At 52.4% G+C, this 27,585-nt stretch overlaps 1 protein-coding gene across 3 annotated transcripts in view; it reads left to right on the top strand.

The window, feature by feature from the left end:
* GLIS1 (GLIS family zinc finger 1) overlaps positions 1-27,585 on the top strand; it is a 226,475-nt gene that overhangs the window by 136,991 nt on the left and 61,899 nt on the right. For all 3 annotated transcript variants that reach the window (XM_059898590.1, XM_059898598.1, XM_059898606.1), the window contains 2 exons: positions 577-754; positions 5,403-6,285. In XM_059898590.1, coding sequence (XP_059754573.1) covers positions 577-754; positions 5,403-6,285 — 1,061 coding nt within the window. The remainder of the gene's footprint in view (positions 1-576; positions 755-5,402; positions 6,286-27,585) is intronic.

The following is a 27,585-nucleotide window of genomic DNA, read 5'->3' as shown; positions in this document are numbered from 1 at the left end:
GCATATGATAGTTAGGCTATCAAAGAACCGTGGAGGATACAGAGGCGTGAATAACTGTATACTGTGCTTCTTTGGGGTAATGCAATTTGGAAAACAATGTGGTTTCAGCTTCGGTGATAAGAAGGGCACATGCTGTTTAGTGAGCACCTCTTCCTTGACCTCCAGATGTTAGTGATGCTCACCCGGCCTGCTGGGCAGCTAGCCCCAGCCATGGCCTTGCATCTTGTCAAATGAGCGCCAGGATCATAGATCGTAAGCTCCAAGAGGCAGGCGTGTGTGTCTAGCTCACCATGTTTCCTGCACCCACGATAGTGTCTGGTACGTTGTAAGTGCTCTGTGTTTGTGTAAAGATCAATTACCCACTGGAGCTCAGCATCTGCATCTGAGAACTGGGGATTTTATTATTGATCCTGCTGGTGATTATGGGAATTAATAGGTGTCCCCAGCGCCTGGAATGCAGCAAGGGTTCAGTTAGTGTTTCTCAAGGGCACTCTGTCCCACCCGGTACCCCAGTGACTGCCCTCTGCAGGCCATCCCCACTCACTTTGTCTCCTTTTCCTGTCTCTCTCTGCATAGTGAACGGGAGCTACGGCCACCGCACTCCGGGCTCGGAGAAGAGTCTACTGGACCTGGACCTTGCTGAAGGCCCTGGCCCCCCCTGCCGCCAGGGCCTGTTTCTCCCTGCAGGAAGCCCACCACCCCGGGGCCACCCCTCAGCCTGCGAGAGGCTGCTGCATTTCCCCCACCCCAGCAGGTATGTGCTCCGACCCCATGCATCAGCTGCCTTCTGTGGACGGTAGCTGGAAGCCACAGACCTAGGGCCTCCAGACCTCACCTGGTCTGCCTGGCTCGTGGGACACACAGGGAAACTGAGGCACAGGAGGGCCAGAGACCAGCCGGAGCCCAGTAGCACATGGATGGCCGCCTGGTCTAGGCTCTGGACCTCAGCATTGCAAGGCCCCATGAGAGACAGGAGTGGCTTTATTGAGGTGTGTTTCCCTGTTGCAGAAGCTGAGCTGACTTTACAGAGAATCAGTCATTTCAGAAGAAGAAAAAGATTCAGAGGATGGGGGGAAGAGGTTGGGGAGGGAAGACCCAGCTCAGGGTTCACGCATGCTGTAGTGATGAACCCTGGACTGCTCCGAGAACCTAGAGGGGTTCCTCCACCCAGGCGTCTCCTGCCCCAGGAAGCCATCACCCCATAGAACTCTGCCAGGTAACCATCATTCAGTGCTGGCACATTACCAGTGATGTTCACCTCTGGACAGATGTTCTGCCAGATTGCATATGGGGCTGAACTCTGCCTCCTGCGGCTTCTCCCAGGATCCAAGCCATGCCTCTGTGCCCTCTGGTTTGCTGACAGGCAGACAGACAGGCCTCTGCACCCACCTGCTCAGCCCTAGGGCCCTGAGCCAGTGCCTGGGGCTGCTGGCCTGGGGCCTGTCTCACAGATCACAGAGTCTAAAAACTGGCCCAGTTGCCTGCAACTGGTTGCTTGCAATTGGTTCCTTCACCAGTCATTTATCAGGGGTGGGTGCCTTGGTGAAGGAAGCAGAGATCTCCCCGACAGAGTTTACTTTCCAGTGGGAGCTCCATGGTGGGAGATATTACTAATTAGCAGGATGCTTATTCTTCCCACATGGAACCATTTTTCTTTGAGAATGTAGATTCCCTGTGGCTTTCTTTGGTATTAGTGAGACTTCTGATTTACAGGAGTGTGTTAGTCTGCTTGGGCTGCCATAACAAAACACCTCAGGTTGGGTGGCTTAAACAACAGACATTTATTTCCTCACAGGGAAGTTGGAAGTCCAAGATCAAGGTGTCTGCAGGTTTGGTTTCTCCTGAGAGCTCTCTCCTTGGCTTGCAGATGGCCACCTTCTCACTCGCTGTGTCCTCACATGGTCTTTTCTCGGTGTGCACACCCCTGGTGTCTTTTCTTCTTACAAGGACTCCAGTCTGGTTGGATCAGGGCCCCACCCTATGACCTCATTTAACCTTAATTACCTCCCTGAAGGCCCTACCTCCAAATCCAGTCACAATGGGGTTTAGGACTTCAACCTGTGAATTTTAGGGGGACACAATTAAGTACATGATGAGGAGTTAAGCAAGCATCTTTTAGACTTGGAGCTGTGCATTGTTTGGTGACAGTCAAATGCATTTATCTGCTTGATTATTCACTGAGGCCCCCTGGCAGCATCCAGTTTCTCCAGTGAAAGTCTTTCTATCTCATGGCAGAAGCTACACTAACCTAGTGAAAGCTAAGGAAGTGGATTTTGTTTTCTTTTCTCTTTTGGTAGAGATGATCAGAAACATCATTTGTCTTTTGAATGTCATTTGACAGGGCACAGGAGAGTCTGTACCCAGAACCCTATGCCAGCCTCAGTCTGAGTTGCTGCCACCTCTGCTGCTGATCTGGCTCTCCCAAACTCCCTCATTTTCCTAAAGAAAAAGAGGGCCCCAGCCCCTATCCCATACCCAGTTGGATCCTGTGCCTTCTCCCTCCCACCAGATTGCCTTGTGTTTGGGGTCTCTCCGTTCATGCGGCTCCCTCTGATTCAAACAGATCCAGGTTCACATTCCTGCTCTATCACTGCCTGCCTCTGAGGGCTTGGGCAAGTTGCTTCAGTTTTCAAAAGTGTCAAACAGGGGCTTCCCTGGTGGCGCAGTGGTTGAGAATCTGCCTGCCAATAATGCAGGGGACACGGGTTCGAGCCCTGGTCTGGGAAGATCCCACATGCCGCGGAGCAACTGGGCCCGTGAGCCACAATTACTGAGCCTGCGCTTCTGGAGCCTGTGCTCCGCAACAAGAGAGGCCGCGATAGTGAGAGGCCCGCGCAGAGTGGCCCCCGCTTGCCACAACTAGAGAAAGCCCTCGCACAGAAACGAAGACCCAACACAGCCATAAATAAATAAACAAATACTTTAAAAAAAAAATGGCTCCCATGTATCCATATTAAACTGCCCTTAAAAAAAAAAAAAAAAAAAAAAGTGTCAAACAGATAGTAGTCTCTCCCTTGAAGAACTTGGCCATGACTTCAGTAGATACCGTGCACCCTTACACTGTTAGGATTCATGAGACGGCCCCTGGGAAAGCACCTGGAGTTGTCCACTTTTTCTAGGGACCACACTCACAATTTCTAGAGATGTGATGGGATTTGCCTGGGGTGTACAGGGCTCAGCGGCAGAGCAGGGCCAGAACCACTGCCCAGCCTCACAGGGACACTGAGGGCAAGGGGAGGGGCTGCCTTAGCTGGCATTCGGAGCCAGGAAACCCTAAGGCCTGAGCTGCCCCCTCCCTGCCTGATGCCATTCGAGGTTTTGCTGTTGATTATTCGGCTAACTTCAGTCACAGAACACCACAGCTGTTCTCTTCTGGTGTTGGTTGCTTTAAGCTGGCACTGTTGTTAAAGCAGTTGCTTCAAACAGATGCTTACCTGGCTGCCCTTCCCCACCCGTGCCCACCTCTGCCAGGCCCAGGATCATGACCACGCAAGGAACAGCTGTGCACTTATTTTTTTTAAAGCTCCACAAAGTCACAACTTCGAATCCGATCTTTAAGCCACTCGGAGCTTTCTGCTGGCAATGGTGGGCCCAGGATCCCCAGCCCTGGAGATGGAGGGGTATGTGTTTGCTCCTTCTGATTCCACCTGGTGACCGTGCTCTGGACAGCAGAGTTCCTGGGAGGGAAGAGAGGTCTCTGGTGAGTGAGGCAGAGAATTGTTCAAGTGTAGTTGAGAACCAAACAGAAGAAGAGCCCCTCCCCCAACCTCCTATCCAGGGAGCACTTCAGGTTAGGTCTACACAGGAGAGCTCTACACCCCGGAGGGAGAAGGGGAGCCTGGGTTCTGGTCCCAGCCCTGCTGCTGGTTTGCTGCTTGTGACTGCAGTGAGCCCTGTGCCCTCTTGGTAGCGATGGGGTTTGGAGCCGGTGCTCTCGGACGGCTCCGGGCTCTGACTTTCCTTCTCCCCTGTCCTGTCCCCTCCCTTCCACCTCAGGGCTGGAGCGGAGGATGCCGCAGCTGCAGGGAGCCCGAGAGGGAGGGGCTGGGGCTACAGGGCCACGCTGGGAAGCAGAGGGACAGGTGATGGCGCCACAACCCCCGGCTGCAAAGAGCCCCAGGACGGCAGTGTTAATGATGGCAGTGCTGACTGCACCATTCACCCTGCTGTCCTCTTCCCAGAGGGCTGTCACAGCATCTGTTTCCTCCCTTGATCCTGGCAGCCTCCCTCTGAGGTTGGGAGGGTTAGTCCTTATTTCACAGGTGAGAAGACTGAGGCTCGGTTGGGGACAGGTGTGAGGGTGCATGGGGTATCCTAGTCAGACTTTGGGCACACAAGCAGGCCTCCTGCTCTGCCCAGCCAGCTCCTGGGGCTTCTCGGACCCTGAGCCCAGTGTCACCTTGCTGGTCTCTCTCCTTCTCAGAGCCCTCTGATGACCGGCAGGCCCTGATATCTCTTCCTGCACTTACTTGTCCCACATTTGGGAGAGGCCCCCTCCAGGAATGCATGTACCGCATGTGTGATGATGATAGCATCTTGGCCAGCTGGGCCCTGCCCATCACCATCCTCACCCTCAGGAGAACCATTCGACGCTGGGCTACAGGGAGAGGCCCAGAGCACCTTGCTATGTAAGGTTCGCTGAGCTGCGAGTGGCTGAGACCTGAGGGTTAAGAGATGTTAACCCAGGTCTCTTGCTGCCGCACCTGGCCTGCCTGCCTACAGCTTCATTTTGTACATTCATGACCTTGAAATTCTGGACATTCCCCCCAAGAAACTTTTCCTCAGTTTTTCCTAGGATGACCCCTCACTGTGACTGTGATTCAAACCCCACCCGCTGATGTTCACAGTGGAAAGAACAGATTACTTGGGGCAAAACGTCACATTTTGAGAAATTAAGAAAGATTACAAGAATCAAGAGAGATTTAAGGGACAAGTAAGCAGAATTTAAAACAAACTGGACCTGGTGTCCCTCAAAGAGCCATCCTCAGCCTTCTTCCTCCAGAAGTCACTAGAAGGTCACGGGGAGGGGGACAGGGCAGACCCAGGGAGGCCTCAGTGGCAGGACAGATAGCACTTGGGCTGGAGAGGGTGGTCTGGAGTTAATAAAAGGATGAAATGCGCTCCTTTCGGGCATCCTCCTCGGCACATTCATGCTTTCAGACCTCCTGCCTCCTTGAACCTCTCCCCAGCCCCCTCCTCTTCCTCTCTCTCCCCTTCTCCCTCCACATTCTTCCCTGCTGACCGGGCAACCAGTCCTGGTCTGTCTGCTGCCAGCCCTCAGCCTCCCTCTCTTGCTCTGGGCTTCTCCGCCCCTCGGTCGTCAGGCTCGCCACTGTCCCCTGCCCGGACCTCCCCACTGTGGAGTGCCCACCCTCTCATGACCCCTGTGCACTGTCTTCCAGGTCGCCCAGGCCCCAGGCCACCTATGTGAACGGAGGCCTCCCGGCCACACAGCACATCAAGCAGGAGTCCCTGCCTGACTACCGGGCCATGACGGAAGCTCGCGCACCCCTGTCTGCCCACTGCCGGGCCCCGCCAGCCACGGGCCTGCACACAGACCTGGACCTCTCGGGCCGAGGCCTCGCCAACCCCGCACCTTCCTGCTACCTTCTGGGCAGTGAACCCAGCTCTGGCCTGGGCCCCCCACCTGAGGCCCACCCGCCCGAGGGTGGCCTGAAGCGCTGCTGCCTCTTGGGCCTGCCCCCCGCCTCCTCAGCCTCCGCCTCACCCTGCGCCTCCTCCGACATCACCTCCATCATCCGCTCCTCCCAGACAGCTCTGGTCACCTGCGTAAATGGACTCCGGAGCCCCCCTCTGCCGGGAGACCCGGGGGGCCCTCCCAAGAGGGCCCGGCCCAGCCCTGCGTCCACCGAGAGCCACGAGGGCAGTTTGCAACTGGAAGCCTGCCGGAAGGCCGGCTTCCTGAAGCAGGAGCCCGCGGACGAGTTCTCAGAGCTCTTCGGGCCTCACCAGCAGGGCCTGCCGCCCCCCTACCCACTGTCTCAGCTGCCGCCTGGCCCGAGCCTTGGAGGCCTGGGGCTGGGCCTGGCGGGCAGGGGCGTGGCTGGGCGGCAGGCGTGCCGTTGGGTGGACTGCTGTGCAGCCTACGAGCAGCAGGAGGAGCTGGTGCGGCACATTGAGAAGAGCCACATTGACCAGCGCAAGGGCGAGGACTTCACCTGCTTCTGGGCGGGGTGCGTGCGCCGCTACAAGCCCTTCAATGCCCGCTACAAGCTGCTCATCCACATGAGGGTGCACTCGGGCGAGAAGCCCAACAAGTGCATGGTGAGTTCCCACGGCCGCCGGGCTGTGCCCCCGCCGCCCCCAGCAGGGCAGCACCCACCTCACTGCCCTGGGAGAGCCCTGCCTAGGCTCCTCACCCTGGGGGCTGGCTGGGCTGTGGCCACTGGTCACAGTGGTCAGTGCCCTGTCACTGGGAACCTTGGTGGAGGGCCAGGTACCCCATCCTCCACCCTCCACGGCCTGGTGTCACACACACTCGTTCAGGTGGTGACACACGTGCTCTGAGGTCAAAGCGGCTCGGCCAGCCTTCTCTCTTACGTACAAATGCTCAGTGTCACACCTGCCGACGGCCAGGTGAGTCATGGAGAGTACGCTCTCCCCCAGCACTGGCTCTTCACCCGGAGCCCTTCCCAGGGAGGCTCTGGGGCCTCCTGGAGCAGCCACAGGCTTGATTTCCTCCAGAGAGCACCGGGTCCTCACAGGCGTCTGGCTTCAGAGCTGTGGGTACCCAGGGCAGGCTTTGGGGTAAGGCCAAGGGTTAGCAGATAAGGCCCTGGATAGCACCTGCAGTGTTCTGGCTGAGGTTGAAACTAAGCTTTTCAGGGAGACACACACACACACACACACACACACACACACACAAAATATAGGCACCCAGGCCTCCAGCCCTTCTAAGTGGTCATTTGCATGTTCTGCTCTCACTGCGGTGGAAATCCGTATCAGAGGTTAGAAATGTAGTCTTAGTCCCTGATATCTTTAGCCAAGCCACTGTGCCTACCCACAAGGCCCAGCCAGCCCACCAGGACAGGCGCCTGCCTGGGATTGGAAGGGCTGATGGAGCCACCAAGACCCAGCTCTGTCTTCCCAGCTGCTGGAGCTTGGGTAAGGCAGAGGAAGGAAGCAGTGTGTCTGGTCTTCAGGGCCAGTGTTGTAGCCAAAGTTGAGTTCTTCCAACACTTGTGTGCTGTCACTGGGCCCTGCCTCATGGAGAACTCAGTCTGGGAAGGGGTGCAGCTCGGGGAGAGGTGCACCTCTGTCCCTGCTCAAAGTGCAGGGCAACATTTGCAGGACCAGGGAGGGGCAACCAGCAGCATAAACTCCATCCTCCTGGGACTAGCTGTTCGCCCTTGGGGCGCATCTGCTTGTGGAGCTGTGAGCTGGGCACCCACTGGACCAACTTATTCAGCTTTGAGGAGGCTGGGTCTTGAGTAGGAGAAGGAATTCACTTTGCAGACAAGTGAGGGTCAGGGTTGGCGTGCTGGGGTCGGGGCGAGAGGCTGGAGTGAGCAGGCTGAGAAGCTGACTGTATCGTGTGTCTTTGGGCCGAGAGTGTGCTGGAGGGAGAACTGGTGGCTGGGCCGGTTCCTGGAGACGCCCCTGTTCCTTTGGGGTGTTGTGGCACGTGCCTTGTGAGAGGGCACGCCCCTGCCTGGAAAGAGATGCCCAGCGGACATCGCAGGGTAAGGCTCCTGGACCGCAGACAGTCCTGTCTCTCTCTGAGATCCTGCAGTTGACAGCTGCCGGGCTACAGTTCTCCTTCGTGTCTTCTCTCCTGGGGTGATCCCAGTGGTGTACGCAGGGTCCTCGAAGAGGCTGCCTGGCCTGAACCCTCGTGTGGCGTGGTCAGTGGCCTTCTCGCACTCCGGCTCCCGTGTAGAATCACGCATCCATGAGTTTCTGTGTTAGACATGAGGGACCTTGGAGATGATCTAGGCCTTCCCTGTCCATTTTCCAGGTTGGGAAATTGATGCCCAGTGAGTGGGTCACAGAGGCTCAAATCACTCAGAGCAGTCTCAGGATCTCTCCGTAGGTTTCTTCTCTGGGGCCAGCCTGCCAGAATCTCTTTTGGTTCAGCAGATTCCACAGAACACTGGCTTACACCTGGCTCTGGAGACAGACCTGGACCTGCCAAGATCTTTGCCTGAGGGCACTCACAGTCAGAGATGCGTGGGAGATGGGTGTGGAGATGAGTGGCAGGGTCTGGGATGGAGTTTGCATCGGCCCAGGGAGGAGAGATCTAGAAGGGCTTCATGCAGGAGATGATGTTCAAGCCATGTCTATACTTACCTATGGTTGTGTTTAATCTTTACAAGAGTCCTGTAAAACCAAGGGTTTTTATAGATGAAGAAACAAAGGTTCAGTAGGGTCCAGCTGGCCTTCCACCTACTGCTGTGAGAACACTTCATCTTGCCTCTTAGGGGGTTTAGGATTATGGTAATAACACCAGCAAGCAGCTCCTGAGTGCTGACTGTGTGCGGGGGCTATTCTAAGCCCATGGTCCTCATACTCCATGTGGTCCTCACAACAACCCTATGGGGCAGATACTATTAATCCCCATTTTACAGATGAGGGAACTGAGGCTCAGAGAGACTGCATAATTTACCCCAGGCCACACAGCTAGTTAGAGACAAACCATAGTAACAATAATAATAGAGGCTAATAATCATGATAGTAATAATAGTATTGATAACAACGATAAAAGTAACTTGCCCAGGGTTACACGGCTAGTAACCATTGGAGTGGAAGTTGAACTCACATCTTTCTAAGCCGTGATGCTCTTGTTTGTGTATATCTTCTCCTGTTAAACTGATTATTCTCTGGGGTCCAGGTACCAGCCCTGCTGGGTGCCATCCTCTGGAGATAGTAGCAGAGATCTCTGAGCTCCGCCCTGCCCGCAGTGGGAGTGCTCCCGCTTCCTGCGAGGCTGGTGCAGTAGGTAACCCAGGGGAAGGGGCGGGCCCTAACCCGCACCCCAGATAAATACAATCTCCCTTCCCTGTAAAATTATTAATTTCTCATGACAGGCCTCTGCTACCATGTGCTGTAATAGACAAAGGAATTTTGGACCCGGAGCCTCTGGAGAACAGGAAATAGATGAGACACTTTGATTGCAGAGTAAATGGCCCACTAAAATAGCAGTTAATCCTTTTATTATCTTTCCAGCAGCCGTTTCCACAGTTCTTTCATGAGGTAAGCCTTCCCCGCCCCGTCCAACTGTAACACTCCCATCCTTGCAGCTGGTTCACATTTAGCCTGCGGAACCTCTGCTCCCGCACCGGGCGGGCCTAGAGGTGCCTGGAGGAGCCCAGCTCCCCTCTGCCCAGGCCGTTCATCCTCAGGCTCAGCCAGGGACTCAGGACTCGCCTCACTGGCCCCCAGGGTGCACTGCCCGCCCCCCACCCTGCCCTTTCCACGGCCCTTCCACGCTGTCCAGCGGAAGCTCCTTAATCTCTTTGCAATATCCTGTTATGTTTCTTACGTTGTCGGAGTTGTCTTAGCCTTATTATATTTGGGGTTTCATCTGTGTTACGATAGCAAGGTTACGTCCAACCCAAATACTGACGCGACGCCTCGAAGACGTTAACTTTGAAAAGATTACTTTCTTGCTTTCTTAGGTTGGCTCTCTCAGACGGTTGGAATTCTGATTGTCTGAGACTGCAGAAATTAGCAGACTCTGAGTTTGCATTTCTCCACATCGAGAAAAAGATAGGCAGAGGAGAAAGAGGAAAACTTCTCATAACCTTGGGTTTTATGAAATAATCATGACAACAACCCCTGACTTTTGTGAAGAGCTTGACCAAAGCTCTGAGCGCAGCATGAAGGTGTAAGAGACAGGTGAAAGCCCAAGTCTGGAGTCACACCGACCTCGGGCCCTGCCACTTACCAGCTGTGTGACCTCAGGCAGGTGACTTAACCTTTCTGAACCATAGCATACTCAATTGTAAAACGGGGTGATAAGAGTACCTACCTTTTAGGACTGTCGTTATTAGGATTAAAAGAGATGACATAGGGAACTGCTTAGTTAATTCTCATCTTCCCCAATCACACTCTTCACACTGATGGTCTTAGGAGATTCATACATTAGCCCTAGGAGTTAGGACAGGATCTTTGACAGCTATTTTACAAATGAGGAACCTGAGGCTCAAAAGAGCCAGTCAGGAGTGGAACCTGGACTTGAGGTCAGCTAACTGCTGCAGCCTCTGCTGTTGGTGAGGTGGGCAGGGCTATCACATGTGCTGGTGGCCTTGTGGTCAAGTGTCTGCCAGCGATGCAGAGCCCCTGCTCGGTGCCAGACAGTGGCTGTTCGGGGTAAGAAGGCGGAGCCAGGGCAGAGGCACAGGGAGGAGGCTCTAGTCCCTGCCCTCCAAGTTCTGATGCACAGCTGGAGCCTTGAGGCTGGACTTAACATCCTGCCCGGGTTCCTCTGGCAGCTGCGGCCGCACTGACCATTGGTCCCCATCCCTTACCCCGCCCAGTCTGTCCTAGGTGCCACTGGACCTGGGACCAGGGATATACCTCAGAGAGAGGCTTGACAGGGGGTCCGGGATGGCATCTTATGGGAAGTCCTGAGGGAGAAGAGACCTAATATATTCTGAGACAGTCTCTCTCCAGCCAGGGATTACCATGCCCATTTTACAGAAGAAGAAACTGACATTCAGAGACGCAATGGCCTGCTCTGTATCACCGGGCACAGCTGCCTAGACCATTCCACAGGCCACACTGCCCTCTACCACCTGCCTTTGCCCAGCTTCTCTATTCAGCAGAGTAGAGTCCTCTGTGTGTCTCACATCACAGTGTGTGGGGTCCCAGGGCATCTGCTCCTTCCGGCCCCCATGTCCTGAGAGCAGCCTAGTCGGTTGGGCACATTCCCAGGGCAGCTGACACCCCTGACTCATCTCAACATCTCAGCCTCATCCCAGGGAATTATCCGGGAGTTCGAGGTGTCTGAGCTTTACCAGTCCATCCTCATCACGTAGGGACAGGGCATGGGGAAGACAGGCCCTGAGAGGATGGGGGTCCAGGATGGCACAGCAAATGGGGCAGCTTCAGTGGGCAGGGGGTTTCCTGAAGGGGCCGGTAACCAAACGTTGGGGAAGTTAGACTGTGGGAAAGTGACCCTCAACTGAGGGAAGAATCCTCCCCTTGAGACACTTGCCTCACTGGAGGGGCAGCAGCCTCTCCTGTGCGCCAGGAGTCGGGGGTCCAGAGACGAAGATGATGTGATGTGAGACTTCTAGCGCCGTGGGAAGGATTCTGCCCTTGAATCTTGCCATCTCATTGCTGGATGATGGAGGGAGGGAGGGAAGCCAGGAGCTGAGGATTTGAGCCTGGCTGCTTAAGCTTGTTTGAGTCAGTCAAGGGGGACAGGAACATTATTGAAATACTCATTGGGTGTTTTTCAGTATTGAGGGCTTCCACACATGTGTGATCTCAGCACTCAGAACATTCCTGGAGACTGAAATTATCCCCATTTTACAGATGGGGAAAGGATAGTCCAGTTCATGCCCAAGTTCAGGCCCCAAGTGCATCATGGGGTCAAATTTGAACCCAGGTCTCAGCCTGACTCCAAAGACTGTGTGCTAGCCATGACCCCAAGCCACCTCCCAGGCAGAGAATCATCAGTCTGCTTGCAAATGTCGAGAGAATATCCAGATCTGAAACTTATTCGGCAAGCTGACACCGAGCGCCTCCTGTGTGCCAGGCCCTGGTGGGCCGTGGGGTCACAGAAGGGAATCAAAGCCAGCCTGGCCCTGTGGAGCCCTGATGGAGCAGGGAAGCAGATAGACGTCTGCATTTAACTACTTTTCCCAAGCCAGCGCCCCATCATCTTGAGAGCCTGCAGGTCCCTGCCCTGCTGACATGATGGGTCTTTTGTCCTATATGAGAGGAGAGAGCACTCATGGGATGAAGAATAAGACATTTTACCTTTTTAAAAATAAATAAGTCACCTGAAAACAGTCTCCCTTTCTGGAGGCTGGGGTTTCTGGTAAGATTAAAAGGCTGCAAAATTGAATATGGTTTTAAACCCCTTGCCCTGGAGGAGCCTGCTGTACATGGGCCCATAGAGGCCAAGCTGTTCCAACCGGGTCAAGCCCACCCACTTTGGAAATGGGCCTGAGCTGCACCTCGTTCTGGGGGTGGGGGGCGGGAGGGTCTGGGTAGGAAAACCTTTTTGAGCAAAGGCAGCCATCTAGTTTGCATCCAGATACGCCCTCGTTGACAACCCTTACTGAAGTCCCTCCTCTGGGCCTTGGCTTTTGCTGATACTTCTGCCTGGAATGCCTTTCCCAACCCAGCAAACTCCTAACCATCCTGCACAACCCAGTCCAGTGTCCCCTCCTCGGCACCCCTTTTCTCCCTGTGTCCTGCCCTCCCAGCACATGTTGCCCCATTTATAACAGTGCTCCTGGTATGGCTGAGTGTCTTGGGGACCACATGCTCTTTGGCACCTGGCCTAGCCTTGGAGGCAGAGGAGTTGAGTCTGCTCCCTAGTACAGAGGCTCTGCCCTAGTGGCCATCTGCCCTCTCTGCTCCGACACTGTGTGAGGTTGCCCAGACACTGCCCTCCAGAGCAATTTCCCATAAAGTCACAAGAATGGAGGGACCTTAAAGATGGTCACATCCATCCCTAATCTGGTGCTTGAAGTTTTCCTGCAAGAAAGCCTTCATTTGAAACCTGGCTTTGCTACCTAGCAGCCTATGATTGTGTGCAAGTAACTTGATTTCTGTAAGCCTCTGTTTTCTTACCTGTAAAGTGGAGGGAGTAGAACTGTTGTGAGGCTTCGATGAGGTACTATACATGAGCTGTTGCGTACTGCCTGGCACACAGTGAGTGCACAACAAATGGTCTGACTGCTCTGGGCAGTTTGCATTAGGAAAGGAGAAGAGGGAGGGTCTAAAAAGCATAGGAGCCATGCAGGCATGAGTGTCCCTAAAGGAACAGAAAAGGCTGTTGTAAGTCCCAGCTCTGCCATGGATGTGACCTTGGATGGGTCCCTTGGCTATGCTGAGCCTCAGTTTCCTGAACTGTGAAATGGGATTAATGCCTAGCACTCTGTGTTCCTTGGGTGCCCAGCAGATGCTAATGCCCTTTCTCCTCTTGAAGCCAAGGTTCCAGCTCCACAGATCTTGGCTTACACTGGATGCCTTCCTATCTCCCCCAGTTTTTAAAAATCAAACTCAGGGACCTTCATAAGGAGAGGCTTTCTGGAAACTCCAGCTTTGCATTCAACTCGGAGCCCTGAGGGCCCCCTCTCATCACTGTACAGAGCGGGAAACTGAGGCCGCAGATGGAAAAGACTTGCCTGGGAAAGAGGAGAGGAAGGAGACAGGTGGAGCTGGAGACTCATCCCAGCTTTGCTGCTCACTGATTGTGCCACCTTGGACAAGTCACTTCACTCCTGAGCCTCCGTTAATGTATCTGTAAAATAGGGCTTCTGATGCTCACCCCAGAAGAGTCTCTGTGAGGGGTGGACACCTGTGGTCCACAAACTGCAGAGGGCTCTGCAGAGGGGATCAAGTTGAGTCCCCAACTCCTGGTCCAGTGCTCCTGCCCGTAACCCGGCCCCAGAGTACACAATCACCCTCATAGGCGTGTCCCTCCCAGATGGGTTTCCCATCCGGCACAGAATCTTTTAGCCACATGCTCCCCAAATGCAGTGCTTGGCCTTTAGGCCTCTGTCTGCAGCTCTTCCAGCTTCCTCCTTCTCTGCTCCACAGCGCCCCCATACCTCCCCCCTCTCTCTTCCACCTCTATCCCCCATCCCTCCTACTCCCATTCACTTCCCCATCCCCAGCCCTACCTCATCTCCATCCCTGACTCCCCGCCCTCCATCTTATTTGAATTCTGAGCCAGAAATTGGTGAGCCAGGGTGGACCAATGGCTAAAGGTATAGGATAACTGTTGGGGTTCAAATTTCTGCTCTGACCCTTAACCAGCCGTGAGACCTCAAACAAGTCACGTGGCCTCTTTGAGCCTCAGTTTTCTGTCTGTGTAAAAGGGAGAGTGTTGTGAGAATTAAATGAGATCATGTATATGGAGCACTTATCTCATGCCTGGCAAAATACTCCATGCTTGAAAACAGGAGCCCTTGTTCCTTTTTTTTTTTTTTTTTTTTGAGTCATCAAACCCAAGCTCTCATAGAGATGAGAATTCCTGGGAGCACCAAACTTGAGGGTACAGGAACACTGGCCAAGTTTTGTGAACTCCACACTGCTTTATGGAATATGAAAAAAATTAAGGATAAAAAAACACAGCCCTCTGAATTGAATTTAAAATAATAAAAGGAGAGAAAGCTTTTGAATTTAATGTAAATGGAATTGAAATGATTCTCTTATTGGACTGAGAAAGTCAGACAAAATCAACAGTGACTTGAAGAAAGTGTCCAGAACATGTTTTCTAAGAGGGACATCCTGGAAATGGTAAACTTCGTGATTGAGCATTAATAGGCTCTGTCTCCACAGGATGGCAGATGGGTTATCTGAGCCGACTTCACGCGCCTCGCTTGGCCTGCTGCAGTGACCGACCTCATCCGTTAAAGGGGTGATGGGCCACACCAGCGCTATGGCCTCAGTCCTCTCCAAGACCCAGGGGACACTCAGCTTACCTGTTCCCCTCCCTCGGGAGAGTGCCCTGGGCTCAGCTGTGCTGTCTCCCCACTCACTTCTGCCACCTTTTCAACACAGCTTTATTGACACCCATACTGTGCCAGGTTTGGTGCTAGAAGCAGGAGGCGCAGCATCAAATGAGGAATGGTCTGGTGCCGAAGGAATTAACCACATGCTGCAGAGGCACAGAGGAGGGAGAAGGCTTCCCCCAGGATGTCGTGAGAGCTGGGCTTTGAAGGGAGGGTAGGAGCTTTCCAGGTGCAGACCATGAGGAAAGGCATTTCAAGGAAAGGGAACAGCATATGCAAAAGATGTGACAGTCTTGGCCCTTGAGGGGAGCATAGGTAGCCTCTTGTGCTGGGAGTGCGTTCCGTGCATGGGGGCTGGGAGTAGAAATGGCAGCTGGAATTGAACCTTAAAGGGCCTTGAAGTCCAGTATGAAGAGCTGGGACTCTGTCCTGAGGGCAAGGGAGAGAGTGGTGGAAGGGTTCTGAGCAGGAGAGTGACACGATCAGCATTAACATTTAGAATGTTGGTCGTGTGGTGGGTGCGTGCGAGGGGGAGCAGCAGTAGGCAGATGAGGACGCAGAGGCCCAGGAAGGAGCCTTCTTCCCGGGTCCACCAGAGCAGACAGCAGCACCTGGCTGCCAGCCAAGGCCTGGGCACCACGGGCCAGGCCAGCTCAGCCCAGCGAGCCGTGCCGGGCGCAGTGATTGGGTCCCGGAGCTCAGTCCCCCTTTGGAAACAGCATCCAGCACATTTACCAGTGGGAAATGGGAAAGGCATTTCCCATAATGTGGCTCCGTAAAGTTTGCACAACTGTTCTTTGTTTTCCGTCCATCCCCACAATAAATCTTCCTCCACTGCCAGGACTGGGGCCTCCGTGGTCTGTAAGTGATTACAGCGCTGACTTGTGCATTGCTGCCCCCTCAAGATGCATTCTTCTGACGTGGGTAATGATAAAATGAGAGTCCATCACTGAGACTCATGGCCTTGCAAATGGCCATTTCCAAACAGCTGGGAGGTGGCCGCCTGATGGAGGGCGGCCTGCTCTTGCCTCCTGCACGTACCCCCCAAGCCTCCCTTGATAAGTCTGCCACGTTGGGAGCATGAGCCTCGGAGAGCAGAGAGCGTGGTACTCCTGGGCTGTGCGTTTCTTGGGGATATCGGTCTCTGCTGGGCATGGAGGAAGGCAAGTGCCCTGTGAGTGTTCAGCTGATGTTCCATGAGCCAGCCTCTTTGTTGTACTGAGCCAGAAAGAGTAGGGTTTTCTAGCTGAAAGTAACATTTGTAGCTTCCCAGGGCATGACCAGGCCCTGGGGTGCAGTTTTGATGGGTGTAGTTCCTGTGCTCAGGGAATGCACAGGGCAGTGGCAGGATCCCTGTTTTATAATGGGCTCGCTGAAATCCACGGAGGGGAAGCTACCTGGCTGGGTGTCACATCTGGGACTCCACCTCCTGTCCATGGCTCCATGCTCTGTCATCTTCCCACTGCCCACAGCTGCCTTCTGCACCCCTATTTAACCACAAGTCTGTGCTCCCCAGAATCTGCTGAATCCCTCATTTGGGGAGGCAGTTTGGCCTATGGGGTCATCTCTGACCAGGTTTAGTTGCCAAGGAACATGATAGCAATTGGAAGTCAAGAGAGTTTGGCCCCAGGAAGAAAAATGAGTCTGCTGTGCCTCCAATACTTCCCCAAGATCCCACCCCCCACTGCCTGCTCCCATTGCTTCTCCCCAGGCATCCAGGACCAGAGGAGGTGGCCGAATGCCTGTGTTTGCACTTTTGCTGTTTGCTGCTGTGGGAACTGAGGCACGTAGAGAGGGTTTGGCTCATTGAGATCACGGAGCAAAAGAACCAAAGCTCAGGTCCCTTGCCTTCCAGTGCAGTGCTCGTCCCGCTGTGCAGAGCCGCAAAGTCTGTTGAATACCTACTATGTGCCAGGCCCCGTGTTGACAGCTGACTTGCATTGCCTCCACCTGTACCATCACTGCCTCCCAAATTCTGGAGAATGCTGGCTTGTGTTGTGTTCACACTGGGGAAGAACCCTCCAGGGAATCTCATCTGATGCTGCTCCCAAGCCCTGCAGCACCTTTTGACAAATGAGGACTCGAGGCCCAGGGTGGGGAGACAACCCCCTGGAGGTCACGCAGAGGAGATGGCTGGCAGCTTGTGCAGTCCACACGTGTCAGAATCACCTTCCCTCCCAGCAGGATCGGGTTCAGGCAGCACTGTCCAGCAGGCTCCAGGGAGGTTGTAATCAACGGTGGGTTTCAGACATCACAGCTCCTCACGTGCATTAGAAAAGCACGCTGATTGATTGCCTTGGGTGTTAGGCCCAGAGGAAGCCTGGCTTGTGCAAAGGCCCACACGGGTGTGCACCAACAAGAGTCTGCAGTTCCTCTACCCACCCCCACCCCTTCTTCATGCACACGCAGCCACCTGGCCTTGGGCCTCAGTTTCTTCACGTGTGTGACAAGGACTTTGATCAGTCCCAAGCCCTTAGGTTTCCTGACCCTGACTCCAGCAGTCTGCGTAGAGACAGCGTGGGCCAGGGCTCAGCGATCGGTTCCCTCCCCAGCTCTGCATCAGACTGCCTTATGGCTCTGGGAGAGTCACCAGACCCTATGGGGCCTCCGTTTTCTCATCCATAAAATGAAAGGACTCCAGAATCCCTAAGATCCTTTGAACTCAGACAGTTACCTTTCCACATTCCTGGCAGGGCCCTAGGGGAGGAGGAAAGAGGTGAAGGACAAGGAAGGGGCAGGTGTGGGCCTCTGCTGAGCTCTCTGACCTCAGTTCCTTCCACATTCCTCTCTTGCTCTGCTCCAGCCACACTGGCTCCTGGCTGTTCCTCACACATGCCAGCTTCATTCCCACCTCAGGCTCTGCATGGCTCTTCCCTCCATCCAGAATTCTCTTGCTCCAGCCCCACCTCCCTTCACTCAGGCCCATGGAGGGCTTTCATGGAGGTCCATGTCACCTCCTCCAGGAGGCCTTCCCTGACCACCTGTCTAATGTAATATCTTCATCCCCTCTCTGCCCCTCATACTACCCAACACTGTGTGTTTGTCTCTGATCTGTTCCCTCCACTCAACCGTAAGCTCCATAAAGTCGTGATCCTTTTATGTTTTGTTCCCTGTTACGTTTCCAAGGTCTTGAACAGTATGTGATTGACAACTGTTTCCTGAATGAATGTGATTGAGTGAAAAGGGGAAGAGCTGGACTCAGTGGGGCAGAAGTGATGGAGTGTGCTGGGGAGGGCCCAGGCTGAGAATCAGGAGTCTTGTCTTGTAAAATGAAGGTTTTTGCAGCAGACTCACAGGGCCATGGTGAGGACTGCATGGGTTGCTGTCTGAGGGGCATTTCTGGGTTAGGCTAGATGGGTAGTGTGCCCAGGGGGCCCAGCCAAGCACCCGGTGCACAGTGTTAGTTCACTCCTCCTACCCCATCCCCGCCTTGATTTCCCTCCCTCCTTAATCTGCAATATGAGGGTAAAGGAGAGTCTGCACCCCAAGTCCTCCAGCTCATGGTATGTCAGACCCAGACAAGAGCTTAGAAACCGTCAGCTTGGAAACCATCTGGCTCAATCCTGTTTGTGGATTTGGAAACTGAGGCCTAGAGAGGAGGAGTTCTTGTCCACATTCCCACGCTTGGAGAGAAATTTACTATCAAGCCCTCCACAGAGTAGAAGCTCTGTAATTAGCTGCTGCTGCTGCTGCAGCTGTTTATCATTAATTCGGTCTCCACAGATCCTGTTTTTATGACCATGGGCACAGAGATAGAGTAAGAGTACAATTTTGCATTAATTGACAACAAAAGGACTATTATAGCCAAGAATGCAGCAGAGGAAATGATTAAACTACCCCAAAGCAGCTACTTTAAAGTGTGAGGAAGGAGGGAAAGTGGCACTTTTTTAGGTATGTGCTCTTCTCCAGATAGCAGATTAAGCCCTTTGTTTTTTCAGTGAATCTTTTGATGTTGGCATTACTGTCCCATTTTATGGATGAGGAGACTGAGGCTCAGAGAAGTTAAGTGCTGGGGTTCCAATCCCCGGCCACCCACTGCTCCGGGTTGTCCTCTGTGTCAGCATGTTTTTCTGTAATTGATCATGAGCTGATCACTCCCTGTTTTCACTGAGCTCAGCCCAGAGAATGCCTGTCAAGACATCTTAATTAGTTACTGTGACTCCTCAGAAACAATCCCACATAATCTGGACTTTGCATGGATCCTTGCACTTAACCTACACTGGTCGGGGGTGGGGTTTGCTTTATCCAGAATTAGCACCACGAGCCCAAGGCATCCTTTGCCCCACTTCCCTGGCTTCTTGTGCAGGGAGACAGCGACCTCACAGGTTAGGGGAGGTGTGCAGGGGTCAGAGGAAGGGAGGGGTTTCGGGGGCAGTTACCTGGGGCTCCATCCCTGAGACCGGATGAGAGAACCAGGTCGGGATGGAGGCCTCTGCAGCCCATGACTATGTACACGGGGCAGGAGAGAGAATGTGGGGAGGTCCCACAGCCAGTAAGAGTTGGAGTCGAGATTCGAATCCAGGGAAGCCTGAAGGCATAACCGCTCCTCAGGAAGAGCTGAACCCTACCGTCAAGGCTTCTGGAATCCAGTTCTGATCCCTTATTCACCATGATGTTGGCTAGGCAAACTATTTCTTTGTTCTGGTCTCAATTTCCTTCTGTTTAGTGGGAATGATAATCCTGCTTCATCTGCTGGAGGTTGTTTACTGCCCATCATCCCATGTCATCCTCACAACAACCATTGCCCCATCTTCCCAGTGAGGACACTTGGACCTGGTGAGGCAAGGTGACCAGTGAAGGGTGCCCAGGGTCACACGGTGCGTCAGTGGTGATGCCCAGGACAGGCTATTCCCCTGCCGCCCCTCTCCTCTGAGTTCCATTGCTGCTTGTACCCCAGGTGGGATGGTAGTATTTGTCAGGCCCGCTCTGCTCCTGCTGTGGCCCCCGCAGTGAGCCCAGCTCGTGAGCTGGGGAAGACGAGGGGTGGTCCTGAGCTAAGCAGAACAGAGGGTCTGCGGCCCGCAGTCAACACCTCTGTCAGGAAGTTCGCGGCTCGTGTCTTACAAGCGCCAGCCCTTTCATTGTCTCCACACTGTGAACCCAGGAAGGTTTGTCCTGACAGCTGGTTGGCAAACTCAGACAAGGGATCCGCCTCCACCCCGCAGCCAGGAGGTGGTTTCGGCCTTTCAGGAGCTCTCTGAGGTGCTTACTACCGGGTATAAATTAGATTCACCTGGCAAGGCCCCACTTCCCACTAGAATCTTCATGAAAACGCTCCCTTTGGATCCCGTCAGAGAGGGAAGTGTGGAGGAGGCCTGGGTCCCCTGGAAGCCAGCAGGTGGGAAGTAGAAGCTTCCCGGACTCATTGGTGAGGTGGGTAAAGCGAGCAGGGCCTCATCATGACGTTTGCTGACCCCAGCACTTTTGGCTTCAGCCTCTTCCTCTGTAAAAAATACTAAAAATTACATTTTATGACAGCATTGGTTTAAGGACAACATATTAATTTTATGTATTAAAACATTTTCTTTGACCTAAAAGTTCCTTTTTTCTTCTGATTATAAATTAAATTCAAACATTTTCAAGGGCTCCTAAAAGTATTGTGGACTCTTGTGTACTGTGTGTGCTGTGCCTGGTGGACAAGGCAGCCCAAAAGCAAGGCCTGCAGAGGCTGGGAGCACTTGAGGTGCAATCCAGGCCTTGCCTCCCCCTCCCCTTCTCTAGACTTCAGTTTCATACTCTGTGAAGAGGAATGAGTGGAGGAAACACCGGAAAATCCTGCTGTGATGTTCTACTATGTCCCATTCTGTTCTAGTCCATCTTATTCCTGATCATTGAGTTCTTGTCTTTCATTAAGAATTCACGGGTATTTACTACAAGAGATCTATATGCAGTTAAACTGACATAGAGAAAAGGACATAAATATGTGAAAAACCTAAGCTCACTTAGTTACTGAGATTGAACCCTGTATTTACTGGAGCTTCCTGGAAGCCAAGGCAAAGAAGGCAAGTTGTTGAATTGTAGAATTCTTATTGTCTGGGAAAGGAAGAAGAGCAGCCAGCTTGTGTGTTGGGGCCAGTTTTGTCTGGATATCAAATCTTTATGAGGCCTGGTGAGAGTCACACAAGTTGATTGCTGGAGGAAGGCTGTACGAATGACTGATGATGATACAGAGTCACTGAACAAAGCCATAGACCTTGCTTTCACAAATAACTTTGCTAATGTTCTTTGAGAAAAGCCAGGGCCAAGTAAATACTTACAATGAAGGAACCTCACCTGTGTCTTATAGTCTATGTTATATTCTTAGTCTGTCCATACAGCAGCCCTCTGAGGTAGCCATCATTATTCTCACTTTACAGATGAGGAAACTGAGGCTCAGAGAAGTTAAGTGACTTGACCCTGACCACTCAGTGGGAGCTGACTTCTATAGCAAGTGGCCTCTCTCTACAGACTTCACGGGTCAGTCTGTTACTTGGGGCAGACTCAGCCCCTTGCTCAAGGAGCTCATAGCCTAGTGGACTCTGCAGATCTTAAAAAGAAGAGGGCAACACCATGATCCATGCCTTGAGGGGTGCTCAGGGGTGATGGGGCCTAGTAGAGGGAGCATCTGTCAGCCAGGATGTAGGGTGGGGGGGGGGGATCAGAATAACATCATGGAGGAGGTGAGAAAGGGCACTAGCGTGGGCCGAGAGGTAAGGCAATGAAGCCTGGATCTGGGTGGTGGCAGAAGGGAGAGAAGCAGCTGCCTGCTAAGTTTCTTACTTATAAGCAGCAGAAACCAGCTCTGGCCATAATGAGCCCTGCATCCCCTCCCTCCCCACCCCCTAGAATTTATGGGCAGGTCCTGTGACCACAGACCATTTGTCTAAGGAAAGAGGAGCAGGCTTTGAGGACAGGCAGGATCCCAGGACCACAGGGGCCTAGAAGCAGGGAACCTAGACCTGCTTCTCCAGACACCAGACTATCCAGACACCACACTGGGGTCCTCAGCCTCCGTGCTCTCGCTCCAGGGCTAAAGCTGTAGCAGGGCATCCCACTGACCAGCCCTGTCTTGGGTCCCCCGCACCCAGATTGACAGGGGTTGCCCCCCCTCCTTTGTGGGAGGCATAAATGTCCTCCCTATTCACACCTTCACTTCCCACACTGAAGGATTCTTTAATATGGGGAAACTGGGCAACCAATCAAACTGGCACATCTGCAGCTACAGAAATGATTGGATTTGAGAGATATTCAGGAGAGACAGTCGACAGAAAGGGATGGGAAGCCTGTTAAATGTGGGGTTAGGGGAGGAGCTCAGGTTGGTGCTCCACTCTCCCGCCTGCATTCATTGTGTGGACGTGAGTACAAGCCCTGGCAGCACGAGGGAGGAAGATGTGAGCTGGTTTCAGGTGTGCTGAGTAGGGAGGTGCCAGCCAGAGGGCCCCAGGGGGCTAGAGATGTGGGAGTCTGGGGCTCCTGAGACAGGAGATGGGTGTCATCAGCCTAGAGGTGGGCCTGAGAGCATAAGGGGCTGGAGGATCTGGTCAGGGAGATGGATGGGGGGCGGGGACTGGAGAGAGCCATCACCCTCCTGACTGCGCTTGCCTGTGTCTCCAAGAAGAGATAGCAGGCCAGTAGGCTGGGATGCCTCCTCCTGCTGGGATAACAGAGCGCCCTGACGAAGTCCTCCTGTGCGGTGGCTCCTGCACCATCTCCAGGGGCCCAGGCTGGCGCAAGGGCCAGCTCAGAGCAGCCTCTGAGCGTGTGCAGCTGTGCTTGTGTGTGTTCATTCATTTACCACCACGCGCCTGCTCTGTGCTCTGCCTGTCCTGCCCTGGAGAAGCTCGCCATCTAGAGGGGGGCCAGTCTTTGAACCTGAGTTACAAAATGCCATGATGAATCCCCTGGAGGAAAATAAATGGGAACTCAGAGGAGAGGATTTAATACCGGGTGGGGAGGCCTCCAGAGAGAAGGTAGGTAAGAGTTATCCAGGTGCAAAAGGATGGGAAGGGTGTCCCAAGGAGAGGGAACAGCATAAGAAAAGCCTGGAGGTGAGAGTTTCAAATGGCTCAGTGATGGAGTGATGGAGAGGTGAACAGGGCTGGTGACAGAGGACCTTGTGTGTCAGATGGAGGAGCTCGGGCTCTGTCCGCAGGGCTGCAGAGACCCGAGGGTGAGTTAGAGCAGGAGGGGCCTGAGGTACGTGTGAACATAGATGTGTGTGTGCTTCCTTTGCCTCTCAAGGGCCAGCATGCACACAGCCATGCCATCAACTAAAATCTCTGCCCAGCTCGTGTTAATTAACAGGTAATGACTTAATTCTAGAGGCTTTTCTAAGAACGGAGTTAGTGCCTTTGGTTGCGGTTTCCCAGGGCTCAATGACCCCTTTCCTCCAGATTTATATAGGCTGCTGGAGAGCACTGCACTTGCAAGCAGTTTTCCAACTTGGCCCAAGAATCCTCTGTGCTGGGCCAGGGTGTCCAGTGAGGGCCCCTGACAAGATATCAGGTCCCGAGGGGGGCCACCACTCTGCCCCTGGACTGATCACACTGTTTATGGAGAGGCTTCCTCTCAAGGAGCCCGAGGTTTGGGCTGGCTGAACGTCCCCCCTCCAGCGGGCCTGTGGTCAAACCCTGGCTGAACTCGATCCTCCTCTTCTTAGACATATTCACATCTAGACCCCATGGCTAGGCGGGGATCACAGCGCCCCTTGTTAATGGTACAGCTGGAACCACGAATGTGGCTTGGACACAAGGGCAAAGTAGGGCTGCTTCCTTTACCCGTATTAGGGACCAGCAGACATCAGGACCTCACCAGCCTCCCAACCAGAGGAGGAGTCGGGGGCTGCCTCCCCAGAACTAACCCCCAAGGGCAGCTGTGCTGTGTGACATTGGGAGAGGTACTTTACCTTTCTGAAGCTTCCATTTCCTCATCTGTAAAATGGCATTTAGGTGGATGCCCCAGAAGCAGACCCTGAGAGGAAGATTTGTGTACAAGTGATCTCCCAGGGGAGACCGGGGGTGAGGGTCTGCCACAAGTGGGGGTAACGATGCCTGTCTTCCAGGGTGGGAAGGGGGTTCATTCATTCATTCCACAGTCTTACTTAGTCTTTGAAATATGCCCGGCATTGCGTGAAGTGCTGGGGACAGAGGTGAATGGGACCTGGGAGAAAGGCAGGCTGGGTGGAGAAGCTGCAGCGGAAGCTGACCAAAGGCCCGGTGACCTCTGGGAAAACTGAGGCTCAGAGCTGTGCTCCACCAGGGCCTCACCCAGCGTGACCTCAGAGCAACTCAGAGCCAGGACCACAGAAGTGGATGTCAGAAGTGCAGATGGTCTCGCTCGCTGGGTGAGGCCCTGCTGGGGTCACAGCATCCTGCTGTCTGGAGCGCCTGGAGTGGGCTGCAGGGGTGGTGTGGGGAGCAGCGGGGTCTCTGTTTGCACAAGCTAACCGGCCTGCGGCAATTGCTGCTCTAATTGTCATTGTACTGCAATTTGTGCGACAATTTGTACGGCATGGAATGGAGCAGAGATTATGCCCTGAATGTCTGTTTATGTCATCTCTAAAAATGCCCCTCAGATGCCAGGTTTGCTGAACAACCAACGGGAGACCTGTGGTCTCCGGCATCAGCCTGAGCTGCCCCCCAGGGACGTGTCCAGGGTAAATCAAGTCTATTTCTAGGAAAGCACAGAGCCCTCCCCCACAAGGGGCTCTGACCCTGGCTCCCCAGCTTCTGGAGTTCTGAGAGCCCGTGCTTATGTATGTTTGCCTGTCTCTGGGTGCCTGTCGCCAGGTCTCTATGTGCTTATGGGGTGTGTGTGTGCGCACGCGCGCGTGCGTGCACCCTCGCAGGCCTGTGTGTTAGTGTCTGTAGGCACGTTTGTGTTGTTGAATGTGTCCCCAAGGTCCAGGGTGTTGTGTGTGTTCCTCTGAGTGGGTTGATTTGTAAGTGTGTATCTGGGGTGTGTGTCTGCACATCTCTGTGTGTCCGTGCAGCATATGTCTGTGAATGTGGGTTCTACAAGCCTGAGGAAGGTGTCATTCCTCCTGGTCAGGGTGGTCAGGGGAAGCACCACTGAAAAGTGCAGACTGGATTTGGGCCCTGGCGAGTGTGTACAAATGGGGTGTGTGGGCACTTCTCCTCCCCACTGTTCTTCCCCTGTTCCCAAAACTTGGAGGGAGGAAGCTGCCAGGAAGCAAGTTAAGCCCAGTACCAGGAAGGACTTTATAGCACGCAGGACCTTCCCCAGTGGAGGGAACTGTGGGAGCAGAGGCTGGCCTGCCACTTGGCAATTTCGTTCAGCAAACATTCCCTGAAGCGTCTTATTCTTTATCAGGCCTTGCTCTGGGCCCTGGGACAGACGGAATTCAGGTTGAGTTCCAGGACCCACAGACTAATGATATTAACCCTTGAGACTGGGTCCCAAAAGGCATAATAGCAGTTAAAGTGATGGAGCCCTTACACTGCTGGGCACAGCTCTAAGCTCACTAACACATTTGGGCCAGGTGCTGTTTTACAAATGAGAGACAGAAGCCCGAGTGATGAAGCAGCTTGCCTGGGGACCCTGCAGCAAGCAGAGGCACAGCTAGGAGTGGAACCCACATCCCTGAGTCAGGAGGACTTGAGCTGCCGGCCCCCCTCCCTTGCCCCAGCTCTAGGCGATGGTGCTGGCCAGGGCCTAGAAGAGGCTGATTTCTGCCCCCAGAGCTCATGTGCATCCAGGAGGTGCCTGTGCCATCCTGCCTGTTCCCTGCCAGCCATCCTCTGAGAGCTCTTAGCGCTAGGCCAGGTTATTAATCAGTAAGGCCCAGAGGCCACCGCAGTGCTGGCTGAGGATTTCAATCCAGCAGGAATGTATACGTCCCCTGATTGCATGGGGCTGTTGGCCATGGTGCTGTCTGAATCAGTTGCCCCTCTGACAAGGCGGGAAAGAGTCACCCTGCTGCAGCCCACAGGGGTCTGGGGACACCAGGCAGAAAGGACAGCATAGAAAAAGCACTAGATTGGGAGATGGGGGTGGCCTGGGTCCCTGCCCTGCCACTGCCTATGTTTATCACTATTAATAGTAATAATAAAAATAGCAAACCCTTACTTAGTGCTTGATACATGCCAGATACTGTGCTAAATTAGGATTGGCTCTCAACACCCCAGGAGAGGGGTGTCACTAACCCCATTTTACAGACGAGGAAACAGAAGCTTTGGAAAGGGAAGGATTTGCCAGGGTCACACATTAGGAAGTAGAGACAACCAAGATTTAGACTACATTTTAAAAAATTATATCGTATTTGATACTTCGAAAGTAATACATGCGAATATGTGTAAATAATAAGGCATAGCAAAATGAACATCCTTGAATTTCTGGAACCACTGTTTATTTTCTGTTTAGCATCACACATATATATCTATAAACAATGTATTGTTTAGTTTTGCTTGGTTTAAAACTTTACAAAAATAGTATCATACTGTATGTGGTCTTTGCCATATTTTCACTTAATGTTATATTTGATTGTATCCATATTACTGTGTGTAGCTATAATTCATTCATTCTTACTACTGTGTAATATTACATTGTGTGAGTAAACTTTAATCATTTTCTTGTTGATGGACATTTGGGTTGTTTCTGTTTTGTGCTAGCTCACAATGCTGCTGTGAACATTCCTCTTCATGTGTCTTTTTGGACGAGTGGAAGAGTTTCACTAGAGTGTGAGCCTAGAAATGGAATTGCTGGCTCAGAGAATGTAAGATGATGCCATATTGTTTTCAAAAGTGGTTGTACCAGTTTACACTCCCACCCACGTGGCGTGTAGAAGTTCTGTTGTTCCACAGCCTCAAAAGCGTTGCATAACTGTCAGTCTGGTGGGTGTGAAATGGTATCTGGTGGTGGTCTTAATTCACATATAGATGATTACTAATGAGATTATGTACCTTGTCATAGTTTGTAGGCCATTCATGTTTCCTCTTCTGTGAAATGCCTTTAATGTCCTCTGCCTATTTTTCTATTGGTTTGTCTTTTTCTTATTGATTGATAGGAATTCTTGGTATTTTCTACCAGTTGGTGACTCATATTTTCTTTCTTGATGGTGTTTTTCTTGAACGGAAGGTCTTAGTTTTAATGAGTGAATTTATCAATCTTTCCTTTAGTTGCTTAAATCTTTTCTTTCTTAAAAGAAATCCTTCTTTACCTTGATGTCACAAGTAAATTCTCTTGTATCATAATGAGAGGATTTATTTTTAAGTTTTTAAAGTCTTACTTTCATTTAAGGTTTTAATCCATTGGAGTTAGAGGGTATGGTGTGAGGTAGGAACACAATTTAATTTTTTTCCATCTGGGTAGCCATTCACTGAATTGCTCATCCTTTCTCCAGAGATCTGCAATACTGCCCTGTCGTATATACGTTTTTATGTATTTATTAGTCTGTTTCTAGGTGCTTCTGTTCCATTAGTCAATTTTTTTTTTAACCCTGTACCAGTATTACACTATCTTAATTACCATAGTTTTGTAAGAAGTTTTTGCTAATATCTACTAGGAAAATCTATCGCCCTACTCTCACTCCAGTCTTCTTTAGGTATTCCTTGGCTATTCTTAGGACTTTACTCTTCCATATATATTTTAGAATCAACTTTAAAATTTCAAAAACTTAACATTTTTTATTGCAATTCTGCTTACAGATCATCTGGGGGAAATGGACCTCTTTATGATATTTATTCTTTCTGTCTATAAACATGGTCTTTGTTAATGATTTTCTGCAAGATTTTATGTTTCTTCATACATGTATTGCATGTATTTCTTTTAAGTATTTATTCATAGGCTTCTTTTGATTTTTGCTGCTAGTGTGAATTATATCTCTTTTTAAATTATCTTTTTTGTTTGTTCCTGGTGAATAGAAATACAATTGCTCTCACTATATGTATCTTATACCCAGCTATCTTGACAAATTCTCTTATTATTT

The sequence above is a fragment of the Balaenoptera ricei genome, chromosome 1, assembly GCF_028023285.1.
Source record: "Balaenoptera ricei isolate mBalRic1 chromosome 1, mBalRic1.hap2, whole genome shotgun sequence".
In the NCBI taxonomy this organism is placed as follows: Eukaryota; Metazoa; Chordata; class Mammalia; order Artiodactyla; family Balaenopteridae; genus Balaenoptera; species Balaenoptera ricei.
Note: the sequence above shows the minus strand (reverse complement) of the source record. Positions and strands in the feature narration are given on the sequence as shown.